This window comes from Meriones unguiculatus, chromosome 11 (assembly GCF_030254825.1).
Source record: "Meriones unguiculatus strain TT.TT164.6M chromosome 11, Bangor_MerUng_6.1, whole genome shotgun sequence".
Classification (NCBI taxonomy): domain Eukaryota; kingdom Metazoa; phylum Chordata; class Mammalia; order Rodentia; family Muridae; genus Meriones; species Meriones unguiculatus.
In genome coordinates this window covers 86,374,361-86,392,923 of record NC_083359.1, presented here as the reverse complement: position 1 = coordinate 86,392,923, position 18,563 = coordinate 86,374,361, and the positions used below count along the sequence as shown (strand labels likewise).

Sequence of the window (18,563 nt, the reverse complement as noted above, 5' to 3'; positions counted from 1 at the left end):
ACAGATTATTCTTTAAATACCCTTCACCAAATGGAGTACATAAGATCAAGATAACTAAACCTTGCTGTCCTGGGTCGTAGAACATTAATGCATTTACCTACATCTGCTACTGTTTTCCATATCACCAAATGGCTCCAGACCTCAGTCTCTTTCTCTTCCCTCTCTTCCTCCTCCTTCTTACCCTTTACCCTTGTTTCTCCCTCTTCTTTGACCACTATGTACTCTGACTATGTTAGCGTTCTTTTTAGTGTAAATGACAAACCTTATGACTATATAATCATATTTAATGGTGTTGAAAGCATTACTATTATATTGACTAAAATATAGGGTACTAAAATATGGGGTGTTTTAAAAGCCATTGTTTAACAGTGTTTGTCAGTTCATCATATCCTCCTTGATTCCAGTAGGTTTTCTAGGAAGAACTAACGGGAAGGTTATCGATGATACTTAGATTGCTCACTAACTCTTTTACTTTTATTGAAAGTGGGGTTTTTGTTTGTTTGGTTTTTCATACAATACATCCTGATTTTGGTTCTCCTTAGTCTATCGCTTCTAGTTTTTCTCTACCTCCCCTCCCATCCAGATCTACCCCCTTTTTGTTAGAAAACAAACAAGCATCTAAGAGATAATAGTAAAATATAATAAAAAACAAAAATAAGCAAATTGAAATAGTATAAAACAAACAAACTAAAGGAAAAGAACCCAAGAAAAGGCACAGGGAATATAGGCACAAAACCCACTTGTTCACACACTCAGTAATCCCATAAAAATGCAAAATTGGTAGCCATAATATATAAAACAAAGGAACTATAGGGTAAAAAATAGAAACAAAGATAAAAATAAAAAAATAAAAAAAAAGAAAGAAGGAAAAGAAAAAGTCCTGACACCAACATTATGAGAGAAACTGCAAAGATGTCACTGACTTCATTTTCTGTTGGCCATCTACAGCTGGGCATGCAGCCTACTCTTAAGAGTAGTTTGTTTTCCCAGTGAGACTCCCTTGAGGAAAACTAAGTTTTCATTTGCAATTATCAATTGGAGATAGCTTCAGGGGTGGGGATGAGGCATGTGCCCTGTTCTCCTTTCAGCCCTGGGGTAGACCAATGCAGGCCCTGTGCATGATGTCTTAGTCTCTGGGAGTTCCTATGTTTGTCAGTCCTGTTTTCTTTAGAAGGTGTGTTTCTTTGGTGTTCTCTACCACTCTGGCTCTTAGGCTCTTTCTGCCTCCCCTTCTAGAGGTTGCCCTGAGCTCTCATGCGAAGGACTTAGGGTTAAGTATTCTGAGGTGTGTTGACTTTCTGCATATTGTCTGACTGTGGGTCTCTCTGTATTTGTTCCCATCTGCTGCAGGAAGATGATGTCTCTGATGATGGCTGAGCCAGCACTGATCTAGGAGTAAAGCAGAATGTCATTAGGAGTCATTTATTGCTACATTCCTTTAATAGAATGGTAGTAGTTGGGTTTCCTGTAGGTCCTTGAGCTGTCTACTCTCAGGTTTTTTGGTCAGCCAAGCAACATGGGTGTGGGTTCCATCTCGTGGAGTGGGCCTTATGTCAAATCCGATATTGATTGGTTACTCCTACCAACTTTGTGCCACCTTTACACCAGCATATCTTGCAGGCAGGACACCATTGTAGATCAAAGAGTTTTTAGCTGGGTTGGTGTTATGTTTCTCCTTCAGTGCCATGTAGACTGCCTTCCAGTATCAAGAACACTAACCAGTAGGGGTGAAGGCTCTAAGTAGGCACCAGCCTGAATTCTCTGTGTTCAAAGAGTTATGTAGGTTTTTCATCATAGGGCTTTGCCATCAGTTTGTGGAAAGCAACCTATAGTCTTTGCAACAGCGTGGGTTGTATGGAGGTTCACATGGAACCCCTTTGGCCAGCAACTCAATTAGATATAATCCAATCCCAGTACTGGAAATTTCATTTGTTGAGACTTGTGTATTAGGGGCTCTGTCTCCTCTATTATTTGGTAATTTTATTTAGATTGTCTTCATATATGTATGTATATGTTTTAGGAAGCTTCTGCTATATTATTTTTCCATACTACCACTTAAGTAGCCCTAAGTTGTCTCTCCCCGTATTCTTCCCCTTATTCTCCTCTTCTCTCCCCGTCCTTGCTTGATCCTCCTCTTCATCCATAGCTGTGTGTTGTATTTTTCTTTCCTCGGGAGATCTATGTATACCTTCTAGTTCCATATTATATACCTAACCTCTAGAATTCTATTGATTGTAGCTTGCTTATCATTGACTTAACAGCTAATATCCACATACACGTGACTGCATACTTAGTATCTGTGTTTCTGGGTCTGGGTTATCTCATTCACAAGAAATCGTTCATTAACTCTAAATTAGCTGGTTCAAGGCAATTCTTTATATCAGAGGCCACATTAATAAGGGATTAATTACTCTAGAATCCTTGGTTCCCTAAATAACAAAAAAATTTGCATGAGAGGCTGAAGTGTAATTTGCTGCGAATGGATTTGCATAAGTAATTTACTAAGAGGAATTATGTGTTTGTCCATTGTGAAATTTGCCACTGAAAGCATCCTCCCCATATTCTTTGCCTCTGATGCAGTTTGTATTCCTCTCCAAAACTAATTTTTCTCCATGTCCTTGGTGTGTTCAATAATACCTACCCAGCAGTCACCTACTTCTAGTCATGGTATAATCTTTTTTTTCTCCTCAATTAAACATTTTAGCAGTATGGACGTTCTTCTCCACAGGTAACACACACAGAGTTTCCTTTGACTTTTCTTCCTCACCATCATCTAACTTTCTCCCCTCTACTAACATTCAATACTTCTGCAGAGTGTATATCTTTCTTTTTCAACTTCATGGTCCCCACTTTTCAACCTGCTGTAGTCTGGTTCTGGCTTATATTAGTAACAGCTTTCATTAGTGTATTCATTTACTTACACAATACCAAATCCAGGTGTTAGTCTCTGCCAGTATCCTTTTCAGGAGTGTTTTAGAACATTAAATACCCTGGCTTGCTCCTTCCTTTGGCTGGTTTCATCCTTATGGACATACTTGTATCACTTTATCTACAATACTTTGGTCAGTCAGTTGTGCCTACCCTGTTCCAGGCTTCTGTCTTTCCTCTTAAACACTGAAGTTCCCCATGGCTCAGTTTTTACCTGTCATCAGGAGCCATAAAGTTTCACCACAAGTGAAATACAGAATTTCATCCAAATTCCAGATTTCTGTGAGGAATCCTTGACTCTTGTACTCAGTCTCTGCTAGTGTCTCCACTTGGACAGCCGTCAGTTCTCTCCAGAATGACTTGCTCTTTCTTTCTTCTTCATGGTAGCAAACGACAGCCTCTTTCCCTCATGCCAGGGCCTTCTCTATTCTGTGTCTGGACGTGAGCAAATATGCTGCCTTTCTCTCCCAGGTCTCCCACGTTTCCCCTGAGCATTTCCCTTACGCATTTCTCCTCCTGGAAAGGCTTCTTCATGATAGCATGTAGCGTTCTTCCTCATGTCTTTGATGCCCGTGATTAACTAGCACCTTAGAAGACTTTCCTAAGGACTGTTCACAGTACACTGTTCCTTTCATCTTCCTTGCAGGCCTTCCGTACTAGTTTAATTGTAGTGGTTCCCTCCAGGGGACACAGACATGCATAGACCTGTGAATGTGTGTATATTCACAGAAGTCTGTTTTCCCTCAGAATGGAAACTCCATAGGGGTAAGGATTATTTTGCTTAAATGTTTTCTTGTCCCTGAAGCCTTATATGTACTAAGTGTATAACTACCTCTTTGCAGAATTTTATGTAATTTTTCTTTTCACCTGGGTCATATCCTCAGAAAGATTAAGAAGATATATAAATCTTTTTGAACTAAAATAGAAAAGGTAAATGACAGTTCTAACATTAAAAGGAGCTTTTTTTAATGAACAACTTTCATTTTTAAAAACTTTAACAAGTTCTAATGTTTCCAAATATATAACTATTTATTTATTATATTGAATTTTAATTTTAATTGGTACTTGATTGAATTAGTAAAGTAACTTACATTTTTGTTAAGATTATTTAAATTAATTTTTATAGCTATTACTTCAGTGTTACTTTTCTATACAAAGAGAAGAAAAATGGTGAATAATTGAATGTTTAACTTAGAATCTGATGGGCTAAGTGTGTAGTGCAGTGATCTAATATGTGTTTAGGTCCTATATTCAATCCCTAGTACCATAATATAAAGTATCATAAAATTAAATAGTGTTTTGCTTATGCAGGATCTCATTTTCATTAATTTGATTATTTATATTTGTAGAAATTATGTGTCTAATTCATCGTAATTAAAGAGAAACATTTGCTTGTATGTATATAGTCTGTTTTATAATTTATGACTGTTTTTATCAATAAGTTGTTTTGAGTATTCCTCTTTGAGGCATGTCTTATTTAAAAATTTCCCTTTTAAGTGTATAATCAACTTTATACTATTTTTTTCTTGTGTTACTCTCTTCTTTCTTTTCTTGTCTGTGTCAGAGTTTTTAAGGGGGCCTGAGATAGCTTTGCTCCGTAAGCGCCTGCAGCAGCTGAGGCTTAAGAAGGCTGAGCAGCAGAGGCAGCAAGAGCTAGCACAGGCCCAGCATCAGCCTTCCACTTCCGAGCAGTCTCCTCACGAGGGCTCTTCACGGGACCCTCGAGCTTCAGGTTATTGATGTCAAGTGTGCTTAAGCAGTTTCTCCAGTTGCTTTCTAACACTGCTATGTGTAGTCCAGTGTCTCTCCTCCCATTCAGCTGGGGAGCTAATGTGCTTGAAGCTTTTCCTTTTCTTCCTGGCAAATATAGTGGTGTTCAGTATCTGCTGCTAGCAGGGAAAATTGATGGGAACATTTTCCCCGAGATATGAATATACAACAAGTCTTTATTTTGCTGGAAAACTATTTGTAAGGGGGAAGATCTTTATTACTTTTAAAGCTGTTGAACTACTTTCTAATAAACCCACTGGATTTCATGCCTGCTTTGAGCTTTTTGTAGAAATTTCCTGTGTGCCAAAATGAACCTATGCTTATAGACTCCTGGCTCTTTTTTGTTTGGGTGTGTATGTAGTTAACCAATATTTTTATATAGACTTAGTAATTATTTGGCCATATTAGCATGCACAATCAATCATTTCCTTCTGTTATTACTTGATTTTTTGTTTTTTAGTATTTTCTTACTTATCACTGCTAAAATCAATTTTTATATGTAGGGCAGCAAAAGTACTTTATGGTCTGTTTTCTGTTCTTATGCTGTCAGATTCTGATACTATATACAGTAGCAGTCAGTAGCAGTGCCACTTGAATTGTTAACACTCCAATTCTATTACTATCCCTTGAGAATAATAAAAGATATAGCAAGGTACTATATATCTTATTGTATAGGTAATACAGTAGGTATTAAAATGTTCATCAAAGAAGAAGAATGTGTCTACGTTCTTATATTAATGAACTTACAATACTTAATATATTTTGCTTTGCTCACCCGAAAGAGTAATTAGTTTGGGTGTTAATTACTTTGAAAACTCTGATTTAATTACTTGGAATTAATCTGTTTATGGGTAGAATTTGTACTGTTTATGGGTAGACTTTGTCAACTTTTATTTCAAAAATATCTGTTCTGGCAATGGTAACCATAATGTTGTGATAACATATAATAAATTTGAGCCTTTTTAATATAATGTCTTTAGAACAAATTTGGGACTTGATTTGCTACTGTTCCATGCGATATTAATAGAAAGAAAGTCCGGTAAAAATGCCTTTGGTTTTTTTGCTGTGTAGATCTTTTCATATACTTAAAACTAATAATTAACAAGGAAATAATTAATAATTTACTATAAATTTGTGCTATATACAGTATGATAGCCCAAAATGTTTTTAAAGCAAAAAAGAAATCATGAGACACAGAAACCAATAAAAAGGAAAATAAAAGTCCTGATATATGTGAGCATCAGTTCTGTCTTTCCACTGTGTAGATTCTGAGGGCTGAACTAAGAGTGCTAGGCTTGGAGGCAGTCACTTTCAGCTGCTGGGCCATCTTGCCAGCACTATATAGACATAGATATTTTCAAGATACCAAAATTTATCAGTAACAGGTCAAGTATTAAAGTGAATTTTGGTAGAAAGCAAAACTATATGAGGATGAAAGTGTACATTGGGAGTGTTAGAAAAGTAAGTTGAGGCTTATAGCCTTTCATATGAAGTTCCAAAAATTTGAAAATTGAAGCAGGTTTTTGTTTTGTTTTGTTTTTAGTGAAAAATTTACAATTGTGCCAGGTGTGTGGTGCACACCTTTAAACCCAACACTCAGGATGCAGAGGCAAGGGGATCTTTCTAAGTTAAAGGCCAGCCTAGTCCACGTAGTACTTTGTAGGCAAACCAGTGTCACACAGTGATACCCTGCCTCAGAAAAATAAGTAAAGTGATTACATGTGTTTTGTAAAATAATAGGATGCTATTCTCCCCTCCCTCAGTATCATTCTAATTAAATTGTATTTAGTTCAGAAGCCGATTTCCTGCTGGTGGTAATTGTGAAATTAAGAAACATTCCCTAAAAAAAAAAAAAGAAAAGAAAAGAAAAGAAACATTCCCTTTTCTTTCTTATTAAACAATGTGTTAGACCTCTAAGGCTGTACACATGGTCCAATATTTGAAGCCCTCAGTGCTTTCACTCAGTACAGTGATCTCCTCACCTAAAAGTGAAGTAGTTTATGTTTTTGTCATAGCATTCATGTAAGATGCTCTGGTCAGTTTTTTGTTTGTTTGTTTGTTTTATTCTTGGGTAATGGTCTGTTACTCAGGTGGTCCTCAAACTCTCTGTGTAGCCAAGGATAACTCTGGACTTCTGATTCTGTGTTTGCTCCCAAAAGGCTGCCACCATACCCAATTTCTATAGTGCTGGAGACTGAATCCAGTCCTTCATGTGTGTATGAGCAAGCACTCTTCCAATGAAGCTGCTCCCTCCTTACCAGTAAACCTGAGTCTGTAGTATACCTGCTGTTCATTTGCTAGTACTGCTTTTGTCTCCTCTGTGCTCACATGTTCTAGAGATGTTATAGTAACTAAGAGCCTTAGAAACTGTTCATGAAGGACAGCTAATGTTTGTTGTTGTTGTTGTTGTTTTTGTCTGTTAAGCTTTGGTTATGAGGAAAAGATGAGTTGGCTTAATGCAGAATTCATTATTTCAGAATATATATGTTATAAAAATATAGAAGGGAAAATTTGAAATTTAGCAAAAAGATAATTTTAATTAACAAACAATTATTAAGACCTTATCATAGGGCCTGGAGAGATAGATCAGTGGTTTAAAAACTAGCTGCTCATGCAGAGGATCTAGGTTCAATTCCAAGCATCCGTACCGTGGCTAAAAGCAGTCTATAACTCCAGTTTTGGGGGCTCAACATCCTCTTCTGGCCTTTGCAGGCACCAGGTATGCATGTGGTTCACATAAATACATGCATATAAAATACTCATACACATTAAGATAAACAGAGATTTCTAAAAGCTCTTATACATACAATTTTGTTTTGTATTAACAGTAATTGATCCATTTTTCTCATAATAGATTTTACTACAATCAGGATAGAAAGTACCAAAATTAGCTTTACTTTTTGTTTTCTGGGGACAGTGCTTAGGGAAACGCAGAATGGTCCTTCCAGCATTTGACATACATTCATAAGCTTTGCTACAACACAGCCTCTAGCAGTGCGAGGCTCTCCTAACCCCTAGTGATGGTTGCTTTCCTCTATACTGGGAAGGTCAGGAAAGCACGCAGGGGTGCACATGATCTGTATCCAGGTGAAGTTCAAGGCATTTGTGTTGGGGGACCTAAGTCCTCGTCAGATTGTCTAAAAGAAAAGAACCTGGAGTGGTTCAGTATGCCTGCTGTATTACAGATCAAGTGTGCTTTCCTTTATTGAAGAGCAGAAAATGTTGAGGGCCAAAGCCACGAGTCAGAAAGTGAAGTACAACGTGAAGCTTATAAAAGTCATAAACCCAAGGCTTGTTCTGTTTTGACAAAGGTACCAAAATTAGTATATTTTATTTTAGTCTGTTAGTTTCTTATATATGAGAGGTATATTTTTTATGATGTGTTTTGCCTATCAATAAATTATGAGGGGCTAGCAGGTAAAGAAGGTAGAGGGGCCAGTGGGTAAAGGAGCTGGCCACAAAAGCCTGATAACCTGGGTTTAATTCCTAGACCCCACTGTAGAAAGGAAAAGCTGACTCCTGAAAATTTTCCTCTGACCTTCTGTGCGCTATGGTATGTGTGCCCATACTTAAACAAGTACCATCTATTTAAAATAAGTTATGATACAACCAACAAAAGGTACTTCCATTGTCTTTCCACTTATTTAAATTTCTTTAAGATTTATTTATTATTTACATAGTATTTCACCTGCATGTATGTGAAAAAGGCACTAGATCTCATTATAGATGGTGATGAGCAAGCATGTGGTTGCTGGGAATTGAATGCAGGACCTTTGGAAGAGCAAACAGTGCTCTTTAACTGTTGAGCCATCTTTCCAGCCCCATTATTTAAATTTCTTAGCTATAAGATATTCAAAAGATACATGGTTTAGAATGAAGAAATTGTAAAAGTGTATAAAGTTTCTGAATTTTTCCATTGTCTGACAGATATTTTTTTCTCTTTTCAAAACATAGGACTCAGGAGAATTCTGTGAAAGGCTAAGTATAGAATGAATCAACAATATCTAGTTTCTATATGAAAGTTAATAACAACTCACTTTGCAGAAATAATAATTTAGTTTTAGTAGGATCAGATGGGAAGGAGCCAGACTGTACTTACCAGTAATGAAAGTGGAATATATCCATTTGTCGATATTTCCTTCCTTCCTTCCTTCCTTCCTTCCTTCCTTCCTTCCTTCCTTCCTTCCTTCCTTTCTTTTTTTTTTTTGTGTTTGTTTGTTTGTTTGTTTTTGAGGCAAGGTTTCTCTGTTTAGCCTTGGCTATTGTAGAACTAATTGTGTAGACCAGGCTAGCCTTGAGCTCAGAGATCCACTTGCCTCTGCCTTCCAACTAAGAATTCAGGGTATGTGCCACCACTCCAGCAGTATTTCTTGCATTATTCTGAAACACCAAATAATGTCAACCTCATTTTTGAACTGTTGTCTAATTCTTTTATATGACTTAGCGGTAGAACAGTTGCTCAGCATGCCCGAGGCCCTGGGTTTGATCCTGCAGCGCCACAACAAAACAAGAGTTGCGACACGTTTAAATCATGGTTTTCCCTTGTATTGAAGGTGGGATAGTGCAGCTCTATGTCTTTCATCAGAGTTTTACATGGAAGTTCTGTAAGTGCATGTGGGATCTGACAGTGGTTGAACGGTCTAGCAGAAGCTGTATAGACGGGCCAGGGGGGAGAGAAACAACTGCACAAATAAAAAGCTGCTATGATTTAGCTTGTTCTTCATGCTAACCCATAACTCCTCAGCTCTGAAATAAAATATAGACCAACTTACTCTAAAAGAAAAAGGGTTTTCTCAAGATGTATTTTTATTATTTTTTAGTATGTATATGTTTGTGTCTGTGTGCAGGTATGTGCACATGTGTGCAGGTGCTTGGCAGGCCTGATGTGTCAGATTCCTCCGTGGAACTGGAATTTGAGGTGGTTGTGAGCCACCCAACATGGGTGATGGAAACAAAACTTGGGCCTTCTTCTTAACTGCTGAGCCATCATCTCTTTATCTCCTAAAAAAGTTTTGACAACTATAAATGATAATCCTTCAGAACTAATTTTAAAAATGCAGTTTTCAGTTTTAGAATATATTTAAGATATTTTTGTTTGAGCTTTTGAAAGGTGTATTTTTATATGCATGAGTATTTTGCCTGCCTATATGCATACAATATGCACACAGTGCCATTGGAAGCCAGAAGAGTACTGTAGAACCCCTGGAACTATAGAGGGTTATGAACTATCATATAGGTGCTGAGAACTCAACCTCAGGCCTCTGCAAGAGCTTTCTCTCCAGCCTCCTATTTAGTTTTTTTGAAGTACATGTTTTCTGTAAGTTAGGAAATGTACCATAAATCATTTAGGGATTATATTAAAACTCATTTTTTTTTAGGAAATGCAACATAACTTATAATAAATCAGTGATTTTGTTGTTGACAGTATTGTGAGGCAGGATCTCACTATACACCCTCAGGTCTTCTTAAACTTATGATCTCTTGTCTCGTGTTCCTGAGTGCTAGAATTAGAGTCATGCAGTTTGGTTTTGTGGTTTGTTTGAAACGTGTTTTTGCTGCCTAGCTCAGGCTGGCCTTGAATTTTCTGTCCAAGCCTTAACCTTCTGAATGCTGAGATTATAAGTATGTGCTACCAATACCCAGCTTAATAAGTTTTTAAAAATTGTATTTATTTGTCTGGGGGCTCAGGGGTCTGCTATAGCATATGTATGTAGGTCAGAGGAAAACTTGCAAGGAATCTGTTCCATTGTATGGTTCCTGTGAATCAAACTCTTTCAGGTTTAGAGGCACTTTAAAAATTTTTTTTATTTTTACTATAAAAAGCTTATTTTATTTTATTTATTTATTTTTTTACTTCATCTCATCATTATCTGTGTCTGAGGCTAGTTTAATTCTTGTCCCTTACGTTATGACTACATGACAATTCATTTCGCTATTGTCTGGATACCAGTTTGTTACCAGTTACCAGTTTGTTTAGGTAGCGTAGTCTACCCCCCTTGACAGATGGCATAGGATAGGTAATGAGAGAGAGAGAGAGAGAGAGAGAGAGAGAGAGAGAGAGAGAGAGAGAATATATATATATTATTTCTCAATGCTTGTGACAAAGTACCATCTTATTTGTAATATATATTTAGGTAGTGTACCTATCCCATTTAACAAAGATGCATATAGATGGGATAAATAAATATATAGTTCTTAATACTTGTGAGAGAATACCATCCTATTTATGGTCTATTTTACTTCTTCACAATGTGTTCAAACCAAGACTATTTAAGGTAGACAACCTTGAGGATTCTGAATGAGCTGTTTGTACACTTATTAAAAGAATGCCCTGAATAGCTGCAACAAAGGCATTCATTATATGGCTGATTTAAAGCCCAGGTCTTTTTTTTCCATTTCAGGTCCCCTGAAGTCATGGGTTGCTGGCTCCTGCTCAGAGTGACAACTACTGGTCTGGCCCAGCCACCACAGAGCCCCACTGGAGCATGGAGCCAGCCTAGAAAGGGTCAGGTAGGAACTGTTTTTTCACTTTATGGCACGGTTTTGCCGATTGGAAAAAAAAATAATTTTTATACCCCAAAAGGGTGTAAAACATTGATGATTATTTTTGAAAAAAGGCTTTTCAAAACTGAGCCATATTGGAAAAAATCAGCATTTACCCTATCCTGTGCAAGCAGGCTCTATTTACTACCTGCTTCTCCGCAGTGCTCTGATCCATCTGAGATGGATGCACTGGTTCATGTTTTAGCCTGTGTACATAATTAATAAATCAGACATGATACTTAATTCTACAAGACTTTGTAAATTACCTTAATTGTTAAGAGTCCTAAAGAAAACAGTAGTGAATCTTAGGATTTTAATCTGTAGTTAAATGAGTACATACCCCATAGTTTGAGGAAAATCTTGCATCATTCTTTTTCAGTCAAGACCATATCTCTGAAAAGCAGGGAGGTAGTGATTGCATGAACTGACTTTTCTATATGTAGGTAGCTTACAGGGATCATCTCATTAAATCTTCAAAAGAATACTGCATCCCTTTTTATAGACGTAGAAATGAGACCAGACAATTAAAATAAATTGCTCAGAATTACACATTAGAGAGTAAAAAGCCATTCAAACCCAAGAAATACAGCTGAAGAAGTCTTTGATATGTTAGATTATAATTTTTTGGGTTTCTGGTTTTGTTGGTTGGTTGGGTTAGTTGTTTTTGGTTTTTGTTTTTGTTTTTGTTTTTTTTCCGAGACAGGATTTCTCTGTGTAGCCTTGGCTTTCCTGCACTTACTTTGTAGACCACACTGGCCTTGAACTCACAGTGATCTCTATGCCTTTGCCTCCCAGAGTCTTGGGATTACAGACGTGGGCCACTGTGCCCAGTTACTTCTTTTGTTTTTTCTGCAATTGAAAAAGTTCTGGTGTTAAAGGACTGAAGGATTTAATTAATACCAAACTGAAAATTTGGGAGAAATAGAGTAAATGACTACGATATACACAGAGCTTAGTACTGAATGAACTATTGCTTAACATTTCTTTCTTTTTTTTTTAATTTAAATTTGCATTTTAAATTTTTTTCACTTTGCATCCCAATAGTATCTCCCTCCCTTGTCTTCTCCCAATCCCACCCACCCTCCCTCTTTCCCCCTATTCCCTTCCCCTAGTCCACTGAAAGGGGGAGCCTTCCTATCAAGTCTCATCAGGGCTGCTTAGGGGGAAGTGATCAATAGAGTCCATATCAGAGACAGCCCCTGCGCCCCTTACTAGGAACCCAAATGGAGACAGCTGCCTATTAGCTATATCCAAGCAGGGGTCTCTTTATGCATGGTTCTTGGTTGGTACATCAGTCTCTATAGGAATAGTGCTACCTCAAGATCCACCTATACAACTCCTGTGCATATATACCTGAAAGATGCCCAACCATACAACAAGGACGTTTGCTCAACTATGTTCATAGCAGCTTTATTCATGATAACCAGAATCTGGAAACAACCCAGATGTCCTTAAACCAAAGAATGGATAAAGAAACTGTGACACATTTACACAGTGAAATACTACTAAGCTATTAAATCATAAAATTAGCATGCAAATGGATAGAACTAGAAAAGATCATCGTGAGTGAGGTAACCCAGAAGCAGAAAGACACACATGATATGTACTCATTTATAAGTTGATATTAGCCATATAATATAGGATAAACATACTAAAATCTGTAGTCCTAAAGAAGCTAAACAAGGAGGACCCTAGGGAAGTGGCTGTAACCTCATTCAAAAGGGCAAACAGGATAGACATTGGAAGTAGGAGAAGACAAGGAATAGGACAGGAGCCTTCCACAGAGGACCTCTGAAAGACTCTACCCAGGGTATTGAAGCAGATGCTGAGACTCATAGCCAAACTTTGGGCAGAGTGCAGGCAGTTTTATGGAAGAAGAGGGAGATAGAAAGATCTGGAGGGAGCAGGAGCTCCACAAGGAGAGCAACAGTTCACATTAATTTCTACCTTTACAAGAATACAATTTTAAGTATTTTAAGTGTTGTTGACTTACCATGCTGCTTTTAGTAGTAGACCTTGTATTCTGGTTTTTAATTTGTGGTAATGCCTTTTTAAATGTTTCATAGAAACATGGAGTAGAATATTTGAACATTTGGAACAGTGACTTGTTATTTGCTATTCTGATGATTACTGTGTTAATATTTGGAAATATTTCTGTACTGGGAGTTATAAGCATTTATGAACACCTAGCAGCAGAAAAGCATGCTACTAAACATATTTATGTTAGAAGAAAATAATAATTCTAAAAGGTTTGCGTATTCCCAAGATTATTTGAATGCAGTAGGCAAGAGTCATAAATATTACCCTCTTTAAAAGATGTTGGGCCAGTGAGATAGCTCAGTGGATCAATGTCCACTAGAGTTCCATCTTCAGGACCCACGTTGTGGAGAGAACTGACTCCCACAAGTTGTCCTAACTTCCATTCGTGAGCCAGCCTAGCATGTGCGTGTTCACACAGTAGACAAGCACACACAGTAAATAAAAGGATAACTTGAAAAATATTAAAGATGTTAGAATAACAGCAATTCTTAGAAGTACACATTGTGACAAGCTAAAACAGTACAGTGAAATGTTTTTATTAAAATGGAGTTCCATGATTGATTTAATCTAAGCTTATCTATCTATCTATCTATCTATCTATTTATTCTCACTGTAGCTTTGGCTCTCCTGGACTCACTTTGTGGACCAAGCTGGCCTCAAACTCACAGAGATCCGCCTGCCTCTGCCTCCTCAAGTTCTGGGATTACAGCCACCGTGCCTAGCAAGCTTTATTATTTTAAATACTGTAAGACTGAAGTACAATTTTGTGGAGATTATAGAATTGAAGATCTTTATTAGTATGTTTTTAGTGATACTTAGGATAAGATACATTTTACTTCAAGAATTATGCATTTCATAATGAAAAAACAAATATTTGTGAACTGCATTTCTTAGTGACTTTAGAGTTGTCTTGGAGCTTTTAATTATAAAAGGAGTACATAGGGAAATGTGTAACAAGTCCAAAGGGACAAACTATATTTTATAAAGGACTCATCAGGAGGCTTTCCCATTGTTTATTTAATTGTCTTTGTTTTTGCTTTGAAAAGTGTAACTTCTGAAGACTAAATTGCCTGTTTTTCAAAATAGTGCAGGTGGTGATGTTAGATCTAAAATGATTAAGTGAGAAATCATTTTAAAAAGAAATCATTTTAAAAAGAAATCATTTAAAAAGAAAGGTGTGATAGATTAAGAAAGACACTCTCATTTCTGCTTTCCTTCTTATGGAGTAAAGACTCCTAACCACAGGTTGTGGTGAAGAGATGGTGGGTAAAAATGAGTAAAAGCTTCAGACTTTAGAGTAATTTCATGGCTTATCAAATCTCCGAGCACACTGGTATGATACTAGACTTGAGGAATAGAAATAATATTAGTAGCAGGTTTCAGACTACAAATACAATCAAATGCTGTAAATTTGGTATGAAACCAGGATTCATTGGGAAATTTCCCTTAGCTATTCAGCTAAGGATGATCTTTATGTACCACCTGTTTGGGGAAATGAAATGTCATTATGAGCATAGCTGGAGCTCAGCCAGATGGGCCTTATTGTCAACATTCATGAAGAACTAGGTTAAAAGATCTTCGAAATTTAGAATCATTTTTACATTTGATGAAAAGCTGTGTTTGTTACCCACATATTTCCTTTTTGCTGTAGCTTTACTCTGGGGCACTGGGCCTTCTCTGTGTTAGGTATCCTTTGTCCAAAAATGCTTGAGACCAGAAGTAGCAGGTTTATGGGAATATTTGCCTATAGCTAATAGGATGTCTAGGGGGAGTACTAGGGACTCAGCAGGATAGTCCTTTGTGCTTCCTGTATATTTGATACAAACCTCAAGTTAATGATATGCAGGACTTTTAGTGTATCTATGTTTTCACTGCATTCTGTCAGGTCAGCTGTGAGATTTTCCACTCGTGTCATGTCAGCACTTTAAAAAATTGGATTTTGTAGCATTTTAATTTTTGTTTGTTTTTGGTTTTTTTAAGACAAGGGATATGTAACTTACATTCTCTGGTACTTTCGTTAAGGTGCTACATTCCTGTGCTGACTAGGGAGAAAGAAGAATCTGACTAAAAATATTGCTGATTATCAGAATTAAGACTTGCTAACACCAGACAAATGCCCTTTCTATTTTAATATGCTATTGTCCTTTATGACAGTGTTTTCTAAAAACTAGAACCCAATAATGAAATAAATTCTCACATAGAGACTCAGTGTGTCCAAAAGATCAGGATAAAGTTGTACTATTTGAAGCCAAAGTAAAAAATAGAAAACACAGACCATTAAGCTTCTTGCTTTTCTTTTTCTACCAGGTACCTCTGTAAAGAAGCCTAAGCTTTCAGAGAATATAGTTTCATTATGCACTATATACCATAGAATTTTTAAAGTTACATGTTTCTTTAAAGGTATTTAACTCATTGGCTGTTTTCCTGCAAACCAGTTTCTGTTGTTAAACATCCTGACTCCTTGTTCAGCTCATGGTAGAGCAAATAGCCCCTCACAAAGTCTAGTGAACATCTCATTTCATGCCTTGACTCTCCCACCACAGGATGGAATGAAAGCCGACTTACTTAGAGCTGGGGGGGGGGGGAGTAAGAGGCAAAGCATCTTCTGGTCAAAGGAAATGCCCTGCTTTTAATTATCTCTCTGGCACCATGTATCGGTGCTAGATGAATTTTATTAAAGTTATGTGCGTGGAAGTAGAATGATTATTTTCTCAACTCATTCTCAAGACTGCTAAATGCTTGCCTGGAATAACACCTTAAGCCCATGGCCCTGCTTACTCATTGCTTGGAGAAAACAGCACAGTACTTACTTCTCTTCCCCACCCTTATACATTTGTTTCTTAAGCTTAGAGATTATCGTGACATTGCTGTGCAGTTTTCTGCTGCTTACTTTTAAGTTGAAATCTCATTTTTGTTTCAGATTCTCCTTCTTCTGTGGTTAACAAACAGCTCGGATCCATGTCACTTGATGAGCAACAGGGTGCGTGCAACAGGAGATGTGCTATGCCCATCCATCCATAGTTTTAGTGCAACGCATACACAAAGTTCTTTCTCGCTTTTGCTTAGCATATCATTTGGATTATGGTCTTCATTCAGTATTTTATGGCCTGAACTATCCTGTGTGGTATTGTGCACAAAGGGCTCCTTTGGCCTAAACAAATTATGTTCTGTGTAAGCTCATTTCTGCCTTTGGCATTTTATAGCAACTTTGAAGTCTCTTTTTTAACAGTTTGTAATATGATATAACTGTTATTATAGCTCTATATTCTAAAATCATATAGAACTGTGGTTTAATGTTAGCGTATTGCCCTGTGCTTATTTAGAAGCTATTTGAGTGTAGCAATATCCCATACTCCTGGGTTGCTGTGGTAACGACACACAGTTTTTTTTTTGTCATACTGAACTAATAGTAGACACAAGGTCTTATAGGTAGCCCAAGTTGGCCTTCTGCTACCAGCGATTTTGTTTAGCTATCCTCCTGAGTCCTGGATTACACGCATGCTGCCACCCTGCTCAGCTCTGATGCTTTTAATTTTAGGCACTGTGCTCATAAACCCAGAGATAGACAGAAAGATAAGCAGTCAGCAGGGAACACCTCTTTACTACCATCTGGACTTTGTTAAAGTAACAAAGGTAGAGACTCAGACTCAAAGGCTTGAAGAGGACCAGATGCAGTCAACAGGTTTATTGATCAAGCTTTGTTACTAGCCAATCTGATACAGTGCAGAGAACAATTAGCATAGGAGAGCTTTCTGAAAAGGGGGGTATGATTGCAGAAAGAAATAATGTAAGAAGCTATAGTGCTTCCTTTAGAATTAATAGCTTATTAGCTCAGCTCAGAATTCGCTAAATGATTCTAAGTACTTTGTGATATAACAATGTTAGTGATATTAAGCCACAAAGAATATTTTGAACCTCTCTCTCTCTGTCAATCAATCAATCAATCAATCAATCAATCAATCATCTGTCTATCTATCTGTGGTGTGTGTGTATCGGGGCCATGTCATGGTGCAATCCTGCATAGTGATCAGAGGATAACCTGAGTCAGTTCTTTCCTTCTACTGTATTCGTGGGTTCCAGGGTTTGAACTCAGATCAGATGAGGCTGCAAGCATCTTAACTGCTGAGTCATCCCACCAGCTTGATTTCGGTTATCTCCGTTTGAAAGGGGTAAATGGATAGCTAATTAATTTCACAATTTTCTTTTAAAAAGTTGTGACTAAGCATGGAGTCTGGAAGCCTTGGTAGGCTGAAAGGTGACAGATCTAGGCAGACTCACCATTCGCTGAAGGAAGTTAATATTGCTGCAGAGTCTGGTGTAAAAGAGATCTAACACCATCCTAGAGAAATGGTCAAAAAACTAAACTAAAAAAAAAAAAATTAGAAACTTCTGTAAATTTAGCCTTAAATTATTTGTAAACCTTTTGATGACAAGTATTATTAGGTTTGTTTGTTTTGTTTGTTTGTACCTGCTCTTAAAAAATAAAGCTAGATGTAGTAGTTCTTGCTTTTAATCCCAGCACTCAGAAACCGATGCAGGAGGATTGCCATGAGTTAGATTGAAAATCTGAGACAAGAAAAAAAGTAAAATACAATGAGCAAAATGAGGCAGGAGGGAGGAAAAGAAAAAAAAAATAAATGAATTTGGGCACTACAAAATTAAGCATGTTTTATTTTTACACAGAGTAATAAAATGGGGAATAATTATAGCATCATATTATAGTACACTATAGCCAGAATCATGTGTAGTTAATCGTATAGAATTTCCGTAGATTTATATTGAATGTTATTCCTAATTTAGTTGGTACGTCATTTATATAAGAAAGAGAAGACTCAAGTTTAATTCACACAGCGTTACCCTCACTGCCAGAGTGAATGGTGATCCATTTGGTGAGGTTGAAATGAAATGGAGATGGAAATTGGAAGGATCTTTGTTTTGGGGACCATGTAATATGATTTGCCATGTAGTCATATAACCAGAGAGGTTGTATGAGGTCAAATATCAAGTGTATTTGGCAGGAACTCCATTGTAAAAGACCATTGTAAATGTAGTTTTGTGATAAAACCTATGATCAGAAATTTCTTGATGATGGGAAATGACCTAGGCACATGCCTTCCCTGTGGCAAATATAGACAGCCTGTTTGTCACCAGTCTATTTCTTCTGGTCTAATGTGACTGGCTTTCTCATGGCTATTCAAGCCACAACCAATTCCATACTAACAAACAGTGAACCTTTGAAAAGTGTATATATACTTATATGGTTGATCCATCTAAAGTTTCTT

The 18,563-nt window shown here is 37.1% G+C and overlaps 1 protein-coding gene across 2 annotated transcripts in view; it reads left to right on the top strand.

Moving 5' to 3' along the window:
* Positions 1-18,563, top strand: part of Dcaf6 (DDB1 and CUL4 associated factor 6) — a 99,782-nt gene that overhangs the window by 47,791 nt on the left and 33,428 nt on the right. Inside the window, exon 11 of one of the 2 annotated variants that reach the window (XM_021631074.2) lies at positions 16,202-16,261. The exons of the other annotated variant lie outside the window; for it this stretch is intronic. Within the exon in view, the coding sequence (XP_021486749.1) occupies positions 16,202-16,261 (60 nt within the window). The remainder of the gene's footprint in view (positions 1-16,201; positions 16,262-18,563) is intronic. 2 annotated transcript variants of the gene reach the window in all.